The sequence below is a fragment of the Symsagittifera roscoffensis genome, chromosome 9 (genome assembly GCF_963678635.1).
Source record: "Symsagittifera roscoffensis chromosome 9, txSymRosc1.1, whole genome shotgun sequence".
In the NCBI taxonomy this organism is placed as follows: domain Eukaryota; kingdom Metazoa; phylum Xenacoelomorpha; order Acoela; family Convolutidae; genus Symsagittifera; species Symsagittifera roscoffensis.
In genome coordinates this window covers 53,859,330-53,883,958 of record NC_087070.1, presented here as the reverse complement: position 1 = coordinate 53,883,958, position 24,629 = coordinate 53,859,330, and the positions used below count along the sequence as shown (strand labels likewise).

Here is a 24,629-nt window from a genome sequence, read left to right as displayed (position 1 = left end):
TCCTGACTTCTGGCAGTTGAAAGTGTATTTCACATTCAAACTTGTTCTTCCTCGAAGAGTGGAAGGGAAATTTGAAAAGATTCTCCTGACTTCTGGCAGTTGAAAGTGTATTTCACATTCAAACTTGTTCTTCCTCGAAGAGTGGAAGGGACATTTGAAAAGATTCTCCTGACTTCTGGCAGTTGAAAGTGTATTTCACATTCAAACTTGTTCTTCCTCGAAGAGTGGAAGGGAATTTTGAAAAGATTCTCCTGACTTCTGGCAGTTGAAAGTGTATTTCACATTCAAACTTGTTCTTCCTCGAAGAGTGGAAGGGACATTTGAAAAGATTCTCCTGACTTCTGGCAGTTGAAAGTGTATTTCACATTCAAACTTGTTCTTCCTCGAAGAGTGGAAGGGAAATTTGAAAAGATTCTCCTGACTTCTGGCAGTTGAAAGTGTATTTCACATTCAAACTTGTTCTTCCTCGAAGAGTGGAAGGGAATTTTGAAAAGATTCTCCTGACTTCTGGCAGTTGAAAGTGTATTTCACATTCAAACTTGTTCTTCCTCGAAGAGTGGAAGGGACATTTGAAAAGATTCTCCTGACTTCTGGCAGTTGAAAGTGTATTTCACATTCAAACTTGTTCTTCCTCGAAGAGTGGAAGGGAAATTTGAAAAGATTCTCCTGACTTCTGGCAGTTGAAATTGTATTTCACATTCAAACTTGTTCTTCCTCGAAGAGTGGAAGGGAATTTTGAAAAGATTCTCCTGACTTCTGGCAGTTGAAAGTGTATTTCACATTCAAACTTGTTCTTCCTCGAAGAGTGGAAGGGAAAGTTAAAAAGATTCTCCTTACTTCTGGCAGTTGAAAGTGTATTTCACATTCAAACTTGTTCTTCCTCGAAGAGTGGAAGGGAAATTTTGAAAAGATTCTCCTGACTTCTGGCAGTTGAAAGTGTATTTCACATTCAAACTTGTTCTTGCTCGAAGAGTGGAAGGGAAATTTGAAAAGATTCTCCTGACTTCTGGCAGTTGAAAGTGTATTTCACATTCAAACTTGTTCTTCCTCGAAGAGTGGAAGGGAATTTTGAAAAGATTCTCCTGACTTCTGGCAGTTGAAAGTGTATTTCACATTCAAACTTGTTCTTCCTCGAAGAGTGGAAGGGACATTTGAAAAGATTCTCCTGACTTCTGGCAGTTGAAAGTGTATTTCACATTCAAACTTGTTCTTCCTCGAAGAGTGGAAGGGAAATTTAAAAAGATTCTCCTGACTTCTGGCAGTTGAAAGTGTATTTCACATTCAATCTTGTTCTTCCTCGAAGAGTGGAAGGGAATTTTGAAAAGATTCTCCTTACTTCTGGCAGTTGAAAGTGTATTTCACATTCAAACTTGTTCTTCCTCGAAGAGTGGAAGGGAATTTTGAAAAGATTCTCCTGACTTCTGGCAGTTGAAAGTGTATTTCACATTCAAACTTGTTCTTGCTCGAAGAGTGGAAGGGAAATTTGAAAAGATTCTCCTGACTTCTGGCAGTTGAAAGTGTATTTCACATTCAAACTTGTTCTTCCTCGAAGAGTGGAAGGGAATTTTGAAAAGATTCTCCTGACTTCTGGCAGTTGAAAGTGTATTTCACATTCAAACTTGTTCTTCCTCGAAGAGTGGAAGGGAATTTTGAAAAGATTCTCCTGACTTCTGGCAGTTGAAAGTGTATTTCACATTCAAACTTGTTCTTCCTCGAAGAGTGGAAGGGACATTTGAAAAGATTCTCCTGACTTCTGGCAGTTGAAAGTGTATTTCACATTCAAACTTGTTCTTCCTCGAAGAGTGGAAGGGAAATTTGAAAAGATTCTCCTGACTTCTGGCAGTTGAAAGTGTATTTCACATTCAAACTTGTTCTTCCTCGAAGAGTGGAAGGGAAATTTGAAAAGATTCTCCTGACTTCTGGCAGTTGAAAGTGTATTTCACATTCAAACTTGTTCTTCCTCGAAGAGTGGAAGGGAAATTTGAAAAGATTCTCCTGACTTCTGGCAGTTGAAAGTGTATTTCACATTCAAACTTGTTCTTCCTCGAAGAGTGGAAGGGACATTTGAAAAGATTCTCCTGACTTCTGGCAGTTGAAAGTGTATTTCACATTCAAACTTGTTCTTCCTCGAAGAGTGGAAGGGAAATTTAAAAAGATTCTCCTGACTTCTGGCAGTTGAAAGTGTATTTCACATTCAAACTTGTTCTTCCTCGAAGAGTGGAAGGGAATTTTGAAAAGATTCTCCTGACTTCTGGCAGTTGAAAGTGTATTTCACATTCAAACTTGTTCTTCCTCGAACAGTGGAAGGGAAATTTGAAAAGATTCTCCTGACTTCTGGCAGTTGAAAATGTATTTCACATTCAAACTTGTTCTTCCTCGAAGAGTGGAAGGGAATTTTGACAAGATTCTCCTGACTTCTGGCAGTTGAAAGTGTATTTCACATTCAAACTTGTTCTTCCTCGAAGAGTGGAAGGGGAATTTGAAAAAATTCTCCTGACTTCTGGCAGTTGAAAATGTATTTCACATTCAAACTTGTTCTTCCTCGAAGAGTGCAAGGGAATTTTGAAAAGATTCTCCTGACTTCTGGCAGTTGAAAGTGTATTTCACATTCAAACTTGTTCTCCCTCGAACAGTGGAAGGGAAATTTGAAAAGATTCTCCTGACTTCTGGCAGTTGAAAATGTATTTCACATTCAAACTTGTTCTTCCTCGAAGAGTGGAAGGGAATTTTGACAAGATTCTCCTGACTTCTGGCAGTTGAAAGTGTATTTCACATTCAAACTTGTTCTTCCTCGAAGAGTGGAAGGGGAATTTGAAAAAATTCTCCTGACTTCTGGCAGTTGAAAATGTATTTCACATTCAAACTTGTTCTTCCTCGAAGAGTGGAAGGGAATTTTGAAAAGATTCTCCTGACTTCTGGCAGTTGAAAGTGTATTTCACATTCAAACTTGTTCTTCCTCGAACAGTGGAAGGGAAATTTGAAAAGATTCTCCTGACTTCTGGCAGTTGAAAATGTATTTCACATTCAAACTTGTTCTTCCTCGAAGAGTGGAAGGGAATTTTGACAAGATTCTCCTGACTTCTGGCAGTTGAAAGTGTATTTCACATTCAAACTTGTTCTTGCTCGAAGAGTGGAAGGGAAATTTGAAAAGATTCTCCTGACTTCTGGCAGTTGAAAGTGTATTTCACATTCAAACTTGTTCTTCCTCGAAGAGTGGAAGGGACATTTGAAAAGATTCTCCTGACTTCTGGCAGTTGAAAGTGTATTTCACATTCAAACTTGTTCTTCCTCGAAGAGTGGAAGGGAAATTTAAAAAGATTCTCCTGACTTCTGGCAGTTGAAAGTGTATTTCACATTCAAACTTGTTCTTCCTCGAAGAGTGGAAGGGAATTTTGAAAAGATTCTCCTGACTTCTGGCAGTTGAAAGTGTATTTCACATTCAAACTTGTTCTTGCTCGAAGAGTGGAAGGGAAATTTGAAAAGATTCTCCTGACTTCTGGCAGTTGAAAGTGTATTTCACATTCAAACTTGTTCTTCCTCGAAGAGTGGAAGGGAATTTTGAAAAGATTCTCCTGACTTCTGGCAGTTGAAAGTGTATTTCACATTCAAACTTGTTCTTGCTCGAAGAGTGGAAGGGAAATTTGAAAAGATTCTCCTGACTTCTGGCAGTTGAAAGTGTATTTCACATTCAAACTTGTTCTTCCTCGAAGAGTGGAAGGGAATTTTGAAAAGATTCTCCTGACTTCTGGTAGTTGAAAGTGTATTTCACATTCAAACTTGTTCTTCCTCGAAGAGTGGAAGGGAAATTTGAAAAGATTCTCCTGACTTCTGGCAGTTGAAATTGTATTTCACATTCAAACTTGTTCTTCCTCGAAGAGTGGAAGGGAATTTTGAAAAGATTCTCCTGACTTCTGGCAGTTGAAAGTGTATTTCACATTCAAACTTGTTCTTCCTCGAAGAGTGGAAGGGACATTTGAAAAGATTCTCCTGACTTCTGGCAGTTGAAAGTGTATTTCACATTCAAACTTGTTCTTCCTCGAAGAGTGGAAGGGAAAGTTAAAAAGATTCTCCTTACTTCTGGCAGTTGAAAGTGTATTTCACATTCAAACTTGTTCTTCCTCGAAGAGTGGAAGGGAATTTTGAAAAGATTCTCCTGACTTCTGGCAGTTGAAAGTGTGTTTCACATTCAAACTTGTTCTTCCTCGAAGAGTGGAAGGGACATTTGAAAAGATTCTCCTGACTTCTGGCAGTTGAAAGTGTATTTCACATTCAAACTTGTTCTTCCTCGAAGAGTGGAAGGGAAATTTAAAAAGATTCTCCTGACTTCTGGCAGTTGAAAGTGTATTTCACATTCAAACTTGTTCTTCCTCGAAGAGTGGAAGGGAATTTTGAAAAGATTCTCCTGACTTCTGGCAGTTGAAAGTGTATTTCACATTCAAACTTGTTCTTCCTCGAAGAGTGGAAGGGACATTTGAAAAGATTCTCCTGACTTCTGGCAGTTGAAAGTGTATTTCACATTCAAACTTGTTCTTCCTCGAAGAGTGGAAGGGAAATTTAAAAAGATTCTCCTGACTTCTGGCAGTTGAAAGTGTATTTCACATTCAAACTTGTTCTTCCTCGAAGAGTGGAAGGGAATTTTGAAAAGATTCTCCTGACTTCTGGCAGTTGAAAGTGTATTTCACATTCAAACTTGTTCTTCCTCGAAGAGTGGAAGGGAAATTTGAAAAGATTCTCCTGACTTCTGGCAGTTGAAATTGTATTTCACATTCAAACTTGTTCTTCCTCGAAGAGTGGAAGGGAATTTTGAAAAGATTCTCCTGACTTCTGGCAGTTGAAAGTGTATTTCACATTCAAACTTGTTCTTCCTCGAAGAGTGGAAGGGACATTTGAAAAGATTCTCCTGACTTCTGGCAGTTGAAAGTGTATTTCACATTCAAACTTGTTCTTCCTCGAAGAGTGGAAGGGAAAGTTAAAAAGATTCTCCTTACTTCTGGCAGTTGAAAGTGTATTTCACATTCAAACTTGTTCTTCCTCGAAGAGTGGAAGGGAATTTTGAAAAGATTCTCCTGACTTCTGGCAGTTGAAAGTGTATTTCACATTCAAACTTGTTCTTCCTCGAAGAGTGGAAGGGAAATTTGAAAAGATTCTCCTGACTTCTGGCAGTTGAAATTGTATTTCACATTCAAACTTGTTCTTCCTCGAAGAGTGGAAGGGAATTTTGAAAAGATTCTCCTGACTTCTGGCAGTTGAAAGTGTATTTCACATTCAAACTTGTTCTTCCTCGAAGAGTGGAAGGGACATTTGAAAAGATTCTCCTGACTTCTGGCAGTTGAAAGTGTATTTCACATTCAAACTTGTTCTTCCTCGAAGAGTGGAAGGGAAAGTTAAAAAGATTCTCCTTACTTCTGGCAGTTGAAAGTGTATTTCACATTCAAACTTGTTCTTCCTCGAAGAGTGGAAGGGAATTTTGAAAAGATTCTCCTGACTTCTGGCAGTTGAAAGTGTATTTCACATTCAAACTTGTTCTTGCTCGAAGAGTGGAAGGGAAATTTGAAAAGATTCTCCTGACTTCTGGCAGTTGAAAGTGTATTTCACATTCAAACTTGTTCTTCCTCGAAGAGTGGAAGGGAATTTTGAAAAGATTCTCCTGACTTCTGGTAGTTGAAAGTGTATTTCACATTCAAACTTGTTCTTCCTCGAAGAGTGGAAGGGACATTTGAAAAGATTCTCCTGACTTCTGGCAGTTGAAAGTGTATTTCACATTCAAACTTGTTCTTCCTCGAAGAGTGGAAGGGAAAGTTAAAAAGATTCTCCTTACTTCTGGCAGTTGAAAGTGTATTTCACATTCAAACTTGTTCTTCCTCGAAGAGTGGAAGGGAATTTTGAAAAGATTCTCCTGACTTCTGGCAGTTGAAAGTGTATTTCACATTCAAACTTGTTCTTCCTCGAAGAGTGGAAGGGAAATTTGAAAAGATTCTCCTGACTTCTGGCAGTTGAAATTGTATTTCACATTCAAACTTGTTCTTCCACGAAGAGTGGAAGGGAATTTTGAAAAGATTCTCCTGACTTCTGGCAGTTGAAAGTGTATTTCACATTCAAACTTGTTCTTCCTCGAAGAGTGGAAGGGACATTTGAAAAGATTCTCCTGACTTCTGGCAGTTGAAAGTGTATTTCACATTCAAACTTGTTCTTCCTCGAAGAGTGGAAGGGAAAGTTAAAAAGATTCTCCTTACTTCTGGCAGTTGAAAGTGTATTTCACATTCAAACTTGTTCTTCCTCGAAGAGTGGAAGGGAATTTTGAAAAGATTCTCCTGACTTCTGGCAGTTGAAAGTGTATTTCACATTCAAACTTGTTCTTGCTCGAAGAGTGGAAGGGAAATTTGAAAAGATTCTCCTGACTTCTGGCAGTTGAAAGTGTATTTCACATTCAAACTTGTTCTTCCTCGAAGAGTGGAAGGGAATTTTGAAAAGATTCTCCTGACTTCTGGCAGTTGAAAGTGTATTTCACATTCAAACTTGTTCTTCCTCGAAGAGTGGAAGGGACATTTGAAAAGATTCTCCTGACTTCTGGCAGTTGAAAGTGTATTTCACATTCAAACTTGTTCTTCCTCGAAGAGTGGAAGGGAAATTTGAAAAGATTCTCCTGACTTCTGGCAGTTGAAAGTGTATTTCACATTCAAACTTGTTCTTCCTCGAAGAGTGGAAGGGAAATTTGAAAAGATTCTCCTGACTTCTGGCAGTTGAAAGTGTATTTCACATTCAAACTTGTTCTTCCTCGAAGAGTGGAAGGGACATTTGAAAAGATTCTCCTGACTTCTGTTCTCCTGACTTCTGGCAGTTGAAAGTGTATTTCACATTCAAACTTGTTCTTCCTCGAAGAGTGGAAGGGAAATTTAAAAAGATTCTCCTGACTTCTGGCAGTTGAAAGTGTATTTCACATTCAAACTTGTTCTTCCTCGAAGAGTGGAAGGGAATTTTGAAAAGATTCTCCTGACTTCTGGCAGTTGAAAGTGTATTTCACATTCAAACTTGTTCTTCCTCGAAGAGTGGAAGGGAAATTTGAAAAGATTCTCCTGACTTCTGGCAGTTGAAATTGTATTTCACATTCAAACTTGTTCTTCCACGAAGAGTGGAAGGGAATTTTGAAAAGATTCTCCTGACTTCTGGCAGTTGAAAGTGTATTTCACATTCAAACTTGTTCTTCCTCGAAGAGTGGAAGGGACATTTGAAAAGATTCTCCTGACTTCTGGCAGTTGAAAGTGTATTTCACATTCAAACTTGTTCTTCCTCGAAGAGTGGAAGGGAAAGTTAAAAAGATTCTCCTTACTTCTGGCAGTTGAAAGTGTATTTCACATTCAAACTTGTTCTTCCCCGAAGAGTGGAAGGGAATTTTGAAAAGATTCTCCTGACTTCTGGCAGTTGAAAGTGTATTTCACATTCAAACTTGTTCTTGCTCGAAGAGTGGAAGGGAAATTTGAAAAGATTCTCCTGACTTCTGGCAGTTGAAAGTGTATTTCACATTCAAACTTGTTCTTCCTCGAAGAGTGGAAGGGAATTTTGAAAAGATTCTCCTGACTTCTGGCAGTTGAAAGTGTATTTCACATTCAAACTTGTTCTTCCTCGAAGAGTGGAAGGGACATTTGAAAAGATTCTCCTGACTTCTGGCAGTTGAAAGTGTATTTCACATTCAAACTTGTTCTTCCTCGAAGAGTGGAAGGGAAATTTGAAAAGATTCTCCTGACTTCTGGCAGTTGAAAGTGTATTTCACATTCAAACTTGTTCTTCCTCGAAGAGTGGAAGGGAAATTTGAAAAGATTCTCCTGACTTCTGGCAGTTGAAAGTGTATTTCACATTCAGACTTGTTCTTCCTCGAAGAGTGGAAGGGACATTTGAAAAGATTCTCCTGACTTCTGTTCTCCTGACTTCTGGCAGTTGAAAGTGTATTTCACATTCAAACTTGTTCTTCCTCGAAGAGTGGAAGGGAAATTTAAAAAGATTCTCCTGACTTCTGGCAGTTGAAAGTGTATTTCACATTCAAACTTGTTCTTCCTCGAAGAGTGGAAGGGAATTTTGAAAAGATTCTCCTGACTTCTGGCAGTTGAAAGTGTATTTCACATTCAAACTTGTTCTTCCTCGAAGAGTGGAAGGGAAATTTGAAAAGATTCTCCTGACTTCTGGCAGTTGAAATTGTATTTCACACTCAAACTTGTTCTTCCTCGAAGAGTGGAAGGGAAATTTGAAAAGATTCTCCTGACTTCTGGCAGTTGAAATTGTATTTCACATTCAAACTTGTTCTTCCTCGAAGAGTGGAAGGGAATTTTGAAAAGATTCTCCTGACTTCTGGCAGTTGAAAGTGTATTTCACATTCAAACTTGTTCTTGCTCGAAGAGTGGAAGGGAATTTTGAAAAGATTCTCCTGACTTCTGGCAGTTGAAAGTGTATTTCACATTCAAACTTGTTCTTCCTCGAAGAGTGGAAGGGACATTTGAAAAGATTCTCCTGACTTCTGGCAGTTGAAAGTGTATTTCACATTCAAACTTGTTCTTCCTCGAAGAGTGGAAGGGAAATTTGAAAAGATTCTCCTGACTTCTGGCAGTTGAAAGTGTATTTCACATTCAAACTTGTTCTTCCTCGAAGAGTGGAAGGGACATTTGAAAAGATTCTCCTGACTTCTGGCAGTTGAAAGTGTATTTCACATTCAAACTTGTTCTTCCTCGAAGAGTGGAAGGGAAAGTTAAAAAGATTCTCCTTACTTCTGGCAGTTGAAAGTGTATTTCACATTCAAACTTGTTCTTCCTCGAAGAGTGGAAGGGAATTTTGAAAAGATTCTCCTGACTTCTGGCAGTTGAAAGTGTATTTCACATTCAAACTTGTTCTTGCTCGAAGAGTGGAAGGGAATTTTGAAAAGATTCTCCTGACTTCTGGCAGTTGAAAGTGTATTTCACATTCAAACTTGTTCTTCCTCGAAGAGTGGAAGGGACATTTGAAAAGATTCTCCTGACTTCTGGCAGTTGAAAGTGTATTTCACATTCAAACTTGTTCTTCCTCGAAGAGTGGAAGGGAAATTTGAAAAGATTCTCCTGACTTCTGGCAGTTGAAAGTGTATTTCACATTCAAACTTGTTCTTCCTCGAAGAGTGGAAGGGACATTTGAAAAGATTCTCCTGACTTCTGGCAGTTGAAAGTGTATTTCACATTCAAACTTGTTCTTCCTCGAAGAGTGGAAGGGAAATTTAAAAAGATTCTCCTGACTTCTGGCAGTTGAAAGTGTATTTCACATTCAAACTTGTTCTTCCTCGAAGAGTGGAAGGGAATTTTGAAAAGATTCTCCTGACTTCTGACAGTTGAAAGTGTATTTCACATTCAAACTTGTTCTTCCTCGAAGAGTGGAAGGGAAATTTGAAAAGATTCTCCTGACTTCTGGCAGTTGAAATTGTATTTCACATTCAAACTTGTTCTTCCTCGAAGAGTGGAAGGGAATTTTGAAAAGATTCTCCTGACTTCTGGCAGTTGAAAGTGTATTTCACATTCAAACTTGTTCTTCCTCGAAGAGTGGAAGGGACATTTGAAAAGATTCTCCTGACTTCTGGCAGTTGAAAGTGTATTTCACATTCAAACTTGTTCTTCCTCGAAGAGTGGAAGGGAAAGTTAAAAAGATTCTCCTTACTTCTGGCAGTTGAAAGTGTATTTCACATTCAAACTTGTTCTTCCTCGAAGAGTGGAAGGGAATTTTGAAAAGATTCTCCTGACTTCTGGCAGTTGAAAGTGTATTTCACATTCAAACTTGTTCTTCCTCGAAGAGTGGAAGGGAAATTTGAAAAGATTCTCCTGACTTCTGGCAGTTGAAATTGTATTTCACATTCAAACTTGTTCTTCCTCGAAGAGTGGAAGGGAATTTTGAAAAGATTCTCCTGACTTCTGGCAGTTGAAAGTGTATTTCACATTCAAACTTGTTCTTCCTCGAAGAGTGGAAGGGACATTTGAAAAGATTCTCCTGACTTCTGGCAGTTGAAAGTGTATTTCACATTCAAACTTGTTCTTCCTCGAAGAGTGGAAGGGAAAGTTAAAAAGATTCTCCTTACTTCTGGCAGTTGAAAGTGTATTTCACATTCAAACTTGTTCTTCCTCGAAGAGTGGAAGGGAAAGTTAAAAAGATTCTCCTTACTTCTGGCAGTTGAAAGTGTATTTCACATTCAAACTTGTTCTTCCTCGAAGAGTGGAAGGGAATTTTGAAAAGATTCTCCTGACTTCTGGCAGTTGAAAGTGTATTTCACATTCAAACTTGTTCTTCCTCGAAGAGTGGAAGGGAAATTTGAAAAGATTCTCCTGACTTCTGGCAGTTGAAATTGTATTTCACATTCAAACTTGTTCTTCCTCGAAGAGTGGAAGGGAATTTTGAAAAGATTCTCCTGACTTCTGGCAGTTGAAAGTGTATTTCACATTCAAACTTGTTCTTCCTCGAAGAGTGGAAGGGACATTTGAAAAGATTCTCCTGACTTCTGGCAGTTGAAAGTGTATTTCACATTCAAACTTGTTCTTCCTCGAAGAGTGGAAGGGAAAGTTAAAAAGATTCTCCTTACTTCTGGCAGTTGAAAGTGTATTTCACATTCAAACTTGTTCTTCCTCGAAGAGTGGAAGGGAATTTTGAAAAGATTCTCCTGACTTCTGGCAGTTGAAAGTGTATTTCACATTCAAACTTGTTCTTGCTCGAAGAGTGGAAGGGAAATTTGAAAAGATTCTCCTGACTTCTGGCAGTTGAAAGTGTATTTCACATTCAAACTTGTTCTTCCTCGAAGAGTGGAAGGGAATTTTGAAAAGATTCTCCTGACTTCTGGCAGTTGAAAGTGTATTTCACATTCAAACTTGTTCTTGCTCGAAGAGTGGAAGGGAAATTTGAAAAGATTCTCCTGACTTCTGGCAGTTGAAAGTGTATTTCACATTCAAACTTGTTCTTCCTCGAAGAGTGGAAGGGACATTTGAAAAGATTCTCCTGACTTCTGGCAGTTGAAAGTGTATTTCACATTCAAACTTGTTCTTCCTCGAAGAGTGGAAGGGAAATTTAAAAAGATTCTCCTGACTTCTGGCAGTTGAAAGTGTATTTCACATTCAAACTTGTTCTTCCTCGAAGAGTGGAAGGGAATTTTGAAAAGATTCTCCTGACTTCTGGCAGTTGAAAGTGTATTTCACATTCAAACTTGTTCTTCCTCGAAGAGTGGAAGGGAAATTTGAAAAGATTCTCCTGACTTCTGGCAGTTGAAATTGTATTGAACATTCAAACTTGTTCTTCCTCGAAGAGTGGAAGGGAATTTTGAAAAGATTCTCCTGACTTCTGGCAGTTGAAAGTGTATTTCACATTCAAACTTGTTCTTCCTCGAAGAGTGGAAGGGACATTTGAAAAGATTCTCCTGACTTCTGGCAGTTGAAAGTGTATTTCACATTCAAACTTGTTCTTCCTCGAAGAGTGGAAGGGAAAGTTAAAAAGATTCTCCTTACTTCTGGCAGTTGAAAGTGTATTTCACATTCAAACTTGTTCTTCCTCGAAGAGTGGAAGGGAATTTTGAAAAGATTCTCCTGACTTCTGGCAGTTGAAAGTGTATTTCACATTCAAACTTGTTCTTCCTCGAAGAGTGGAAGGGAAATTTGAAAAGATTCTCCTGACTTCTGGCAGTTGAAATTGTATTTCACATTCAAACTTGTTCTTCCTCGAAGAGTGGAAGGGAATTTTGAAAAGATTCTCCTGACTTCTGGCAGTTGAAAGTGTATTTCACATTCAAACTTGTTCTTCCTCGAAGAGTGGAAGGGACATTTGAAAAGATTCTCCTGACTTCTGGCAGTTGAAAGTGTATTTCACATTCAAACTTGTTCTTCCTCGAAGAGTGGAAGGGAAAGTTAAAAAGATTCTCCTTACTTCTGGCAGTTGAAAGTGTATTTCACATTCAAACTTGTTCTTCCTCGAAGAGTGGAAGGGAATTTTGAAAAGATTCTCCTGACTTCTGGCAGTTGAAAGTGTATTTCACATTCAAACTTGTTCTTGCTCGAAGAGTGGAAGGGAAATTTGAAAAGATTCTCCTGACTCCTGGCAGTTGAAAGTGTATTTCACATTCAAACTTGTTCTTCCTCGAAGAGTGGAAGGGAATTTTGAAAAGATTCTCCTGACTTCTGGCAGTTGAAAGTGTATTTCACATTCAAACTTGTTCTTCCTCGAAGAGTGGAAGGGACATTTGAAAAGATTCTCCTGACTTCTGGCAGTTGAAAGTGTATTTCACATTCAAACTTGTTCTTCCTCGAAGAGTGGAAGGGAAATTTGAAAAGATTCTCCTGACTTCTGGCAGTTGAAAGTGTATTTCACATTCAAACTTGTTCTTCCTCGAAGAGTGGAAGGGACATTTGAAAAGATTCTCCTGACTTCTGGCAGTTGAAAGTGTATTTCACATTCAAACTTGTTCTTCCTCGAAGAGTGGAAGGGAAATTTAAAAAGATTCTCCTGACTTCTGGCAGTTGAAAGTGTATTTCACATTCAAACTTGTTCTTCCTCGAAGAGTGGAAGGGAATTTTGAAAAGATTCTCCTGACTTCTGGCAGTTGAAAGTGTATTTCACATTCAAACTTGTTCTTCCTCGAAGAGTGGAAGGGAAATTTGAAAAGATTCTCCTGACTTCTGGCAGTTGAAATTGTATTTCACATTCAAACTTGTTCTTCCTCGAAGAGTGGAAGGGAATTTTGAAAAGATTCTCCTGACTTCTGGCAGTTGAAAGTGTATTTCACATTCAAACTTGTTCTTCCTCGAAGAGTGGAAGGGACATTTGAAAAGATTCTCCTGACTTCTGGCAGTTGAAAGTGTATTTCACATTCAAACTTGTTCTTCCTCGAAGAGTGGAAGGGAAAGTTAAAAAGATTCTCCTTACTTCTGGCAGTTGAAAGTGTATTTCACATTCAAACTTGTTCTTCCTCGAAGAGTGGAAGGGAATTTTGAAAAGATTCTCCTGACTTCTGGCAGTTGAAAGTGTATTTCACATTCAAACTTGTTCTTCCTCGAAGAGTGGAAGGGACATTTGAAAAGATTCTCCTGACTTCTGGCAGTTGAAAGTGTATTTCACATTCAAACTTGTTCTTCCTCGAAGAGTGGAAGGGAAATTTAAAAAGATTCTCCTGACTTCTGGCAGTTGAAAGTGTATTTCACATTCAAACTTGTTCTTCCTCGAAGAGTGGAAGGGAATTTTGAAAAGATTCTCCTGACTTCTGGCAGTTGAAAGTGTATTTCACATTCAAACTTGTTCTTCCTCGAAGAGTGGAAGGGAAATTTGAAAAGATTCTCCTGACTTCTGGCAGTTGAAATTGTATTTCACATTCAAACTTGTTCTTCCTCGAAGAGTGGAAGGGAATTTTGAAAAGATTCTCCTGACTTCTGGCAGTTGAAAGTGTATTTCACATTCAAACTTGTTCTTCCTCGAAGAGTGGAAGGTACATTTGAAAAGATTCTCCTGACTTCTGGCAGTTGAAAGTGTATTTCACATTCAAACTTGTTCTTCCTCGAAGAGTGGAAGGGAAAGTTAAAAAGATTCTCCTTACTTCTGGCAGTTGAAAGTGTATTTCACATTCAAACTTGTTCTTCCTCGAAGAGTGGAAGGGAATTTTGAAAAGATTCTCCTGACTTCTGGCAGTTGAAAGTGTATTTCACATTCAAACTTGTTCTTGCTCGAAGAGTGGAAGGGAAATTTGAAAAGATTCTCCTGACTTCTGGCAGTTGAAAGTGTATTTCACATTCAAACTTGTTCTTCCTCGAAGAGTGGAAGGGAATTTTGAAAAGATTCTCCTGACTTCTGGCAGTTGAAAGTGTATTTCACATTCAAACTTGTTCTTCCTCGAAGAGTGGAAGGGACATTTGAAAAGATTCTCCTGACTTCTGGCAGTTGAAAGTGTATTTCACATTCAAACTTGTTCTTCCTCGAAGAGTGGAAGGGAAATTTAAAAAGATTCTCCTGACTTCTGGCAGTTGAAAGTGTATTTCACATTCAAACTTGTTCTTCCTCGAAGAGTGGAAGGGAATTTTGAAAAGATTCTCCTGACTTCTGGCAGTTGAAAGTGTATTTCACATTCAAACTTGTTCTTCCTCGAACAGTGGAAGGGAAATTTGAAAAGATTCTCCTGACTTCTGGCAGTTGAAAATGTATTTCACATTCAAACTTGTTCTTCCTCGAAGAGTGGAAGGGAATTTTGACAAGATTCTCCTGACTTCTGGCAGTTGAAAGTGTATTTCACATTTAAACTTGTTCTTCCTCGAAGAGTGGAAGGGGAATTTGAAAAAATTCTCCTGACTTCTGGCAGTTGAAAATGTATTTCACATTCAAACTTGTTCTTCCTCGAAGAGTGGAAGGGAATTTTGAAAAGATTCTCCTGACTTCTGGCAGTTGAAAGTGTATTTCACATTCAAACTTGTTCTTCCTCGAACAGTGGAAGGGAAATTTGAAAAGATTCTCCTGACTTCTGGCAGTTGAAAATGTATTTCACATTCAAACTTGTTCTTCCTCGAAGAGTGGAAGGGAATTTTGACAAGATTCTCCTGACTTCTGGCAGTTGAAAGTGTATTTCACATTCAAACTTGTTCTTCCTCGAAGAGTGGAAGGGGAATTTGAAAAAATTCTCCTGACTTCTGGCAGTTGAAAGTGCATTTCACATTCAAACTTGTTCTTCCTCGAAGAGTGGAAGGGAAATTTGAAAAGATTCTCCTGACTTCTGGCAGTTGAAAGTGTATTTCACATTCAAACTTGTTCTTCCTCGAAGAGTGGAAGGGAAATTTGAAAAGATTCTCCTGACTTCTGGCAGTTGAAAGTGTATTTCACATTCAAACTTGTTCTTCCTCGAAGAGTGGAAGGGAAATTTGAAAAGATTCTCCTGACTTCTGGCAGTTGAAAGTGTATTTCACATTCAAACTTGTTCTTCCTCGAAGAGTGGAAGGGAAATTTGAAAAGATTCTCCTGACTTCTGGCAGTTGAAAGTGTATTTCACATTCAAACTTGTTCTTCCTCGAAGAGTGGAAGGGAAATTTGAAAAGATTCTCCTGACTTCTGGCAGTTGAAAGTGTATTTCACATTCAAACTTGTTCTTCATCGAAGAGTGGAAGCGAAATTTGATATCGGGTCGATTTGGCGAGGCAGTTTTGACTATCTCAAAGAACTTTTTTCGACGTTTCCAACTTTTTTTGTCATTGCAGAATTTTTTGAATTGGTATGGTCATTTTTTTTGCGCTACTTGTACAGCAACTGGCTATCCTTGTTGACAATAAAATTCATTTAAAGTCGTGAATTTAAGCGAAAAACATAGTTTTTGCAAAAAAAGGTTACAAAAGAGCATCAGCGCCCCAAGCAAGGCGTTTTTATGCAATGAGCTGGTCAGTTTGTATATTGGTCCTTTACCTCATAAATAGTCTGAAGCATGCATAAAAACATTTAATCTGATTTAAGGACTAAGTTTAACATCTCTAAGTGTTTTACTTGGAAAGATGCCAATAGGGTTCTAATTTGGATCAGCCAATCAGTTTCATGTTTAATTGCAGTGCAAAGCAATTCTAACCCATATTAATTAGGGTTTCATCTTCGCCCATGTTTTGTGTAGCGCGTGTGGACGTGCAGATGGACACTAATCCACTGACCACTCGAGTCAACCGAAGTTTGGACCTCAAGTGTGAGCTGGCCTCCGAGAACCCGAACGAGGGCATGTTCCTCTGGTTTCTCAATGGCCTCGAACTCAGCCCCAGTGGAAATGAATCCATCATTCCCATCGAGAAGTAAGTCTTTTTTTCTGAGGTTTTATTTAAGAATTTTTTACTTTCGAAACGTTAAAACTAATGTTTTGTCTCTATTGATTTTTTGGTGAGATTCCTTGGTAAGAATTCTTACTTGGTGAGATTCCTGAATGTCTTTCATAAATGATAGGATGTGTTTGTTTTCGGTTTTTGCGCATAAGAATCTGGATACTGTTAAATGTTGAATTTTTTAGAGTCACTTAGAAATAAATATATTATAAGGCGAATTTATAATTCTTTCCAGACACTATAGACGACTGGATTCCATCTTCGGATCGGACGACTTTGCGATGCAAATCCAAAACAACATGACATTCGCAATGACCGAGAAGTTTCCTTACTTTTATCCTTCATCTTCCCGTGATAGCAATCCTTTCTACCCCTCGTCGGGGCCGGGTAAGTTCACCCGGAATGACGCCAATGTCGTCCAAAGTGTAGAGAGCGAAGCGGAGTGGCTTGAGTTGCGTAAATGGGACCCCTACAACCCATACAAGAGCAGCGAGCAGTTCCAGCAGGAGTTGAAGGCGGAGAATGATACCATCTTGAGGTACTACGAGACAGACATTCCCTGGTACATCCAGTCCCAGTTCCGGCACAGGGAAGCTCTTCATTACATAATGGTAAGTTTATTTGACAATAAAAGTGAAGAAAGGAGAACCCTTTCCGTTTCAGTAAAATAAATCGTAGAAAGTATGATTGTTGCGTCCTTAAAACATACATGGGTCCTTGAAGTAAATCTAATGTGACCGAACTTCTTCGCGAAACAGCGAGTTTTTTTTTGTTTAAGATTTTCTCGAATGGTGGGGCAGATTTAAGATTTTCTCAAATCGTGGGGCGGATTTTCCAAAAAAAGTTCATATCGGCAAAAATGATTTTTAAGATCTCTAACAGCAGAAAAGTTTTTTCTATTGCATTAGAACTTTTCACGCGCATGCGAATCTTATAAAAAAAACAGGCCAAAGTTGCTGTTTTTAGGCCCTTTCTAGTGGGCTTTTCCCATTAAATGTGTTTCTTTTTCGGCGCGTAATTCTTCAAATTTAGTATCTATTGGAGCGGCACGCATGGCTTCGATTTCTGTCTAATTTTCCAGGTGAAGGACGGGGTGAAGAATGGGACTCTGAGACTTTACAGACCCCAGAAGTGGCAGGAGGGAACATACAGGTGCTGCTACGTCACTCTTTACGGACAGACATGCAAGGAGGTCCAAGTATCCGTCATAGGTTAGTCACAAGACATAAGATGACTCTGATTGCACAAGTTTTGCAATTTGAGATTGAAGTCGATACAACAGAAAGACTTTATTTTGCCGAAGATTCCTTGTATCTCTTGACAGTTTTGACCCATAAATTGTGAACTGCAATGGGCGTCCCAGATCAAGTTTAGCCGCTAAATCAAAAATTTGAAAGTTTCTAAAAGCAACTAATCAACAAAGATAGCCGGGTGCTGTGCAAGTAGCACATAATGCTCCGACGATATTTCGACGATTAAAAAAAACTTAAAAGAAGGATTTTTAGTTCTTTTCTTCAATGTCGTTTTTAGTGCGTGGCGTGATTCGAGAACTATACAAACGCGTAGAAGCTTAGTTACAAACGCGTAGAAACAAACGTTTTGAGTTAGAAATAATCGACAAATTTTGTCTTCAAAAAATGAATGACACACAACTAATAAAAACAAACTTCAAGAATTATTTTTAAATTGTTGCACAATATGTTTTTAGTTTTAAGAAAACCTTTATGGCCAAATAAGTACTAATTTGAACATCCAAAACAGGTTTTTTACAGTAAATTTAGGCCCTTCAAGTCTAAAATGCTTTACTTCGATCGCTTTACTCGCTAAAAGTTGAACTATGAATTAAAAATTGTAAACTAATTTTTCTCAACATTGGAATTTTTTTTGAAATTTGTCTAATGTCATTGGAATTGCGACTAAAATGGCTTCACTTTGATATACCCGCACTCGGTAAAATCAGAAAGTACTAGATTATTTCGGGTTTTTTTGTCGGTCTCTACAAAATTTTTTAAAAAAGTGAATTGATTATAATCGATTAAAATTGGATCATAATGTTACTATTTTTCGAAACAATAAAAATCATTATAATCGATTATATTCGATTGTAATCGTTTGTTTTTCGAATTTTTTATTTCAAATTTTATTGAATTATAATAAATTATAATGGATTATAATCCGTGATTATTCAACAAACTTCAATGCTTCATTTCATTTTATTTTTGTTTTGTTTTGTGTGCTTTTAATATGGTTACCGGAAAAAAACTGTTGTTTGGTACTTATAAGCTTAAACTTAAATTAAATTTGATTTTTAATCTGTTTCATGCAGAATAGCTAAATTACAATCAATTATAATTGATTTTTTTGTCAGATAATATTTTGATAGAAAAAGGGATTATAATCTTTTATGATAGATTATAAAAAATTATAAGAGATTTTCGGAAAAATTAAAATCAATTATAATTGATTATATTTTATTTGAATGTCACCAAAAATGCTATAATTATAATGGAATATAAATCGTTTAAGTGTCTAAAATTGGCGCTTATAATTAATTATAATTTTGCTAAAAGTAGGATTATAATTTTAAAATAATTGATTGTTTTCTCTTTTTACTGAGTGCGGGTATCACTTGACCCATTCCGATGATTATTTGTGGTTCTTGATTCTGCGAGGAAAACAAAAAAAAAGAAAACAAGGATAGCCGGTTACTCTGCAAGTAGCGCAGAATGTTCCGATTAAAAAAACAAAAAAGATTTTTTTTCTAGAATTAAGGCTTAGACATCACTCAATGTAAAATATGCTAATTGTAAAATGATTTTTATAGAAAAAAGAATCGGAAAACGAAAAAAAACCGTGAAAAGTTTTTTATAAAATTCATTTTCGAAATGTTTTGATTGCCAAAATGGCGCAAACAAACTCCAAAAACGTATTTTGCTTGAGTAAAACTAAGTTTTCACGACTTAAATGTAGCATAACTAAGCTATTTCAACCCTGCTCGCTCACCTTAGTCGCCCAATTTTAGACCACAAATCGAAATTTTCTCAACACCGAGTAAATTGTTTCAAATTTTTTATTGTCATTCGAATTACGACTGAAAGGACTTTAATTGTGGTACCTGATTTTGCAAGGAAAAAACCAAAACACACCTGAATACAAAGTTTCTGCCCATTTTCAATTGTCGGAACAAAAAAAACGAAAAAACTTGAATACAAAGTTCCTTCCATGGTCGAATTAATACTTGAGTAATGTTGGCTTTTTATTTGTAACATTTTTTTCTCGTTTTTCAATTCCGGTACACGAGAAAAGTAATCGGAGTTTATCATGCATACAGTTTTGGGACACAAACGTCTAATGATATTTTTGTCTATGAGTTTTTTAGTCTTGCGGTCATCTTTGTGTGTGAATTATAATTTTTAATCACGCTTTTTGATGACTTTCAGATTACAATTGTTTTAGACACACCCCCTGAGCCGCTCAATGTGCAATTGGACACGAAATCACTGGTGCTAACGTGGGGACATCCGGGTCGACCGAGAGACAACAAAGTGCTCAAGATTGAGAAGTTCTTGATCATGGCCGAAACGCTCCCCCTGTACCCCATCCCGGATCTGATGCAGCCGTTGCCTATGGAAAAAACATTCCAGTTCCCGGACCCCTTTTTTCCAATCGAAGGGGCTCTAGGGCTCTGGCCACCAAAGGGATTTGTTAGGATAGCTGGTAGGTACACTTTTTCTATAATTTATTCCGTCAGTTCGAATTTTTTCTTATTGGTTTCATTTTTTGGAGCCTGCTACTTCAAAATCAATAGGTTGCTAAAACTTGAAAAAAAATTCGGAAACACACAGAGAGCGAGCTTTCGGGGCCATATTGGTCAAAGCGGCCCAAAATAAAATCAGAAAATGTTATCACGAACGCTTGATTTTTTGTTTAGAAGCGAGACCAGAAGCATCCAAAATAGACTTGTCAAATGTCATTGTCGGCTACAACACCATGCGTTTCAAAGTAGTCGCAGTAAATGCGATCGGAGCAAGTTCACCCAGTCCCCCCACAGCAGATTTGGTCATACCCCAGTCCCAACCGAAGATGGTAGTGAAGAATATCCGAGGGGGGCATGCATTGAGGGCGGAGAGCAAACGGCTGTTAGCTGTGGCCTTTGATGTGAGCACAAAGTGTACATAGTGTTTCGACCATAGTTAACACCCCCTTCTCCCAAATCTTTCTAGGGAAGGGAAGTGGATACTAATTTGTTTCTCAGTCGGAGTTTTCAGCCAATTAAAATTAAGGGTTTTCACAGTGCTAAGCTGTTTTATCTAATTTAAAAGGGGAAGATGTTTTATCTAGTATTTTTATAACTAACATTTGAGGAACCGTCATAAGAAATATATTTTTCAAGCAATGAACTTACTCTTAGCTGCGAGGGGAAGTATCAAATAAGTAAACGGGACCCTGTACCAGGAGTCTTGAAAAATATTTGGATTCTATTGGTATTGTCAATTGACTAGAATTACAACCTGTATCAGCTGATGAACCAAAATATATAAGATGGACTACTTTGTGTTTAGCCGGTGCCCGTGGACCAGTTTGGAGCAGACAACTGCTACTGCAACGTGTACTATCGAGAGACTGGATCGAACTCCAACTTCCAGGTGCAGACGATGAGGTCCCCCTTCCAGACCCAGATTACAATCCAACTTAGAACTGACTTTTTCACTGTGGGGGGCAGTACCATCGGGAGTCGAAACAATCTGCAGGAGTTCGATGTTCAGATTGAGATAGCAAATAAGGTCGGCAAAGGTCCGAAGTCGCCCATCGTGAAAGTGAAAGAAGTACCGTTGCGTAAGTAGAAGCTAATTTGTGGATTACATAATTGGTTTCTAAATATTCTTTAAAAATTAACGACAGCAAAATATATAACAAGAATTAACTGCAAATTGAACAGTAGCTTCTCAGCTCGGCTGGCATTTTTGGCAAGATTTCAATCTTATCATGCAAAACGAATTCTTTGTTTCAGCTCCTAACCAGGTAGTTACAAACGTGAAAGTTACTCCAACCTCTGGTTCTTCGGTGTTGGTCACCTTTGAGGGAATCGATACTTCGAAGGAACCGACATTTGTCGGCTACCAAGTTGAATACTTCAAGCACAGCGACGAAGATTTCGATGTGTTGAATTATGAATTCGAGTTTTCGACGGGAAACTCGACTCGAATGCAGGAAGTGAATGTGTTCGAGTTGGAACCAGCGATGAACTACAAGTTCAAAGTGCGAGCTGTGAACGCGGGGGGTTTGGGACCTCCGTCGAAGCAAACGTTCGGTGAAACATACATGGCAGAGCCGAGTCAGCAACCACAAGACGTACGAGTCTATTCATTCGATGGCGAAAACTCAGTGAGGGTCCAGTGGTCTCCAATAGAGGTGTCCGATCGCGAGGCACAGCTCGATGGCTACAGGGTAAGAAGAGTACCCTAGTTGATCAAGGATGCGTATCTCGCAAGATCTTACCAGATTATACATCGAATATCTTGCAAGATTACCATTCTTGGCTAACTAAGACAGCTGATTTGCCTTGCAAATTTGATTTCCTAGTGTGGCAAAAGAATCGGTTCGACAAATAGACGACAAAGATAAAAAAAGACCAAACTTTCAAGCTTGAAAGAGCTAAAACGCACCTATTTCAAATAAGTTCCTTCTTGCACCATTGAAGTAATTAATTGAAGCTGCTGTTTGTCTTTTCAAGGAATCGAAAACTTATTTTGAAGGACACTTCCGTTTTACTCCAGTAATACTTTTTACACATATAAGGTTTTCTCTCTAATTATGAACTTTCTGCTGTTTATTAGACATTGAATCAGGGGCGGTTTTAAAGGGCCCCTTTGGTACTATTTTATGGCACCCATTTGCGATCGAACAACTCAACATTTTTCCAGAGGCGTATTCGCCACCAATATATACTAAATTTGAAAAGCGTGCGCCGGAAAAACCGACGCGATTTTTGATGAACACCGTCCAAAGAGTACCCAAAATGGCATTTTTTATGATTTTTTTTTAAAGTCTTTATAGTGTTCTGGGAGCACTCGAAAACGAAAAATATATTTTGTCGACCTTAAAGAAGATCAATAAAAGTTTTGAAAATTTTTTAAAATTCCAACCCCCCCCCCCCCCCCCCCCCCTCGAGAAAATCTTAGATGCGCCCCTGCATTGAACAGAAAAAAGTTTCACTGTAACTGAAACTTTTTGTTAATTTAGTTACATTCGTTAGACGCCCTTGTTTGTTTTCTCTGTTCAGGTGTTCTACTGGGAGGTGGGACAAAAAGACAATGAGAGTGCTTACATGGACTGGTTCAGGGAATCCCAAAATGACGAGGAGTTGTTCCTCACAGACCTCTTGCCTGGACAGAGGTATTACATCATAGTGCAGCCCTTCAGTGACGGCGGATTCGGACCCAGGAGCGAAGCATACCCATTCTTAATGCGTGAGTAATCACATTATATATAATATCATCGATATTGAAAAATTGGACTGCGGTTGAGATGGTTATTCGTACCGCATCACGAATTCCCGGGGGGTCAAAGCCCTATCAACGTCCTCAAAAAGCAAGAAACCTCAAAAGCAAAGAATTTATAGCTTGAGACGTTTTAGTTGAATTAGACACTAGAACCGACTTTAAGAATTGTTAGTCAGCGAACTATGTAGGCTTACTTAACAGGTAATTTTACAAAATACCAATATATCATAATCAAAACTGTAAGTAAGTAGTTTAGAAAACTCGTTATGGAAATCTGATTTTGTCCAATTATCATGCAGAATCATCATTAGGAGTTTTTGCTTCAGGAGAAACGATTTTCAACGAAATGTACATAGACGGAGCTTCAAGGCTGCAGAACTTCCTATCAGTGGTCATTCCGATGTGTCTTCTGACTGTTTTCTCTTCCGGACTATTTTAAAACCGACATATCAATAAAAAACAAACAGTTTGTCACAAAATTAGTGATCATTGTAAATAAGACTTGAACGCTGACTATATGAAAATTTATTTTGAGAAAAAAGTAACAGTTACGAATCAGCTGACAATTTTAACCATTGCACAGCGTCCTTTATCATTAAATTTTGCTAGTTTTTTTAAACTGACTGTGGTATGACTACAAACCAAACTATATATATGGTGCTTATTCTGATGCTTAAAACCTGCAGAAATGGCAAAATAGATAAAACTGTTTGAACAATCCACCTCCCATAATCCATCTTATATGAAATTGGTTTTTTTTCTGCCTCCAAAATATGGTTATAATTTAATTAGATTTGAATTTTTGGATCAAGTTAACATTCTACCCAGCAGATAAACCAAGTTATGATCCTCCACCCCAGTGTTTATTTTGGATTGAATGTGCTGAGCTGAGCGCTGAGTGTAAAATGCCAGCTTGTGATATGCTGAAAATTCGGATTTGGGGGATGTTAACTTGGTCCGAACTCTTAAAAAATAATTAATTAGTCGTATTATAAACCAATTAAATGATAAACCAAGCAAAAAAAGTGAGCAGTTACCGATTATTTATGTTACATTTGTAATGCAGTGTCCGGCAAATCAGGCGACAGCTGTTAGGACAAAACTTTTCTCGGAAAATTAGGAAGACATTTAAAATTTAGCTGGCTTTAATTGCGTAAACTTCCAATGTTAAGACTTCATGAATTTATTGTCCAAGCTTAGATTTTAGTTGTCTTATCGCTTTAATGGTTTGTCGTTTTAGTTATCGAGCACTAAATAATCTAAGGCAAAACTCAATGTACATGACGTAACTTTTGACTGTTATAGTTTACTCTTCAAATTTTGGCCGGTTTATATTTCGCTTGTTTTGCTCACTCCGCTCAATTTGCTCACTTTGCACACTCCGCTCACACCATGCTGAAGTCAAATTTTTCAAATGAATCTTTTGTAAAGTTACTTGTTTTCAAAAACATAATAAATTTTGTTGGCATGCAGTATTATGATTTTTTCTTCGTATTTGAAATTCAATTTTAAAAGAAAAGTTTTTTATGGGCATAATCCAAGCTGAAATAGATAAAAATGCTGTGAACTTTTTTCGTTTCACTGAAGAATATTGTGAGAATTTGTGACAACTCCAACTCAAAGAAAAATTGAGAGTACAGGTGGCAGAAAACTTTATTTCAGATTATGCTATGGTCAAAAGCCAAAATTTTCCTTGCATGAAAGGCCTGCCCGCTTTGGCAAAACTAAGATTGCAATCGTTTATCGCAAGTAAAATCTACAGTTCAGCCAGCTAGTTTAATTTTATGCACTAAATAATGTTTTTTTGTTCCGACTTTCGATACGAAAGTAACGGAATATTTGTGCTCGGGGTGGGTTTTTTTTTCTTCAGACAAATTTCGACTTTTTAACTAGCCATTTTTGACGGAATTTTTTTATATCATTCGAAAGGTATTGTTGTCCTGAGCTTAAATTTGAAAAGATTATTTACCTGTGATCATTTTTGGTAAAGTTATGGGGGTTTAAAGATTGCCATTTTGGCCAATTAGGGACAATTAACGCGCGATAATCTCGCGCTATTAACGCGTAAGCGGAGAGTTAATCCGTCTTAAAATCGTTCCAAATTGGTTGAAAGAAGCTTATTTGCCATAATTGATTTGTTACAAGGAGCTAAATCTATCTTTTTGTACTTTAAATGGCGTGTGGGGGGATGCTTTTCTTAAAAATTTCAAATTTTAGAAAAAAAAATTTAATAATTAATTACATTTAATTTTTTAATGTTATTACTGCTCCATAAAACCTTAAAAGGCGGTCGGAACATTCAGGGCTTCGCCCTGAT

The 24,629-nt window shown here is 37.8% G+C and overlaps 1 protein-coding gene across 1 annotated transcript in view; it reads left to right on the top strand.

Moving 5' to 3' along the window:
- The window catches only part of LOC134853935 (contactin-5-like), a 51,043-nt gene extending 27,224 nt beyond the window's left edge, over positions 1–23,819 (top strand). Inside the window, exons 11-19 of the mRNA XM_063869923.1 lie at positions 15,611–15,782; positions 16,045–16,420; positions 16,891–17,020; positions 19,266–19,526; positions 19,741–19,967; positions 20,372–20,645; positions 20,821–21,257; positions 22,093–22,279; positions 22,639–23,819. Coding sequence (XP_063725993.1) covers positions 15,611–15,782; positions 16,045–16,420; positions 16,891–17,020; positions 19,266–19,526; positions 19,741–19,967; positions 20,372–20,645; positions 20,821–21,257; positions 22,093–22,279; positions 22,639–22,751 — 2,177 coding nt within the window. The 3' untranslated portion in view covers positions 22,752–23,819. The remainder of the gene's footprint in view (positions 1–15,610; positions 15,783–16,044; positions 16,421–16,890; positions 17,021–19,265; positions 19,527–19,740; positions 19,968–20,371; positions 20,646–20,820; positions 21,258–22,092; positions 22,280–22,638) is intronic.
- Positions 23,820–24,629: the final 810 nt, after the last annotated feature.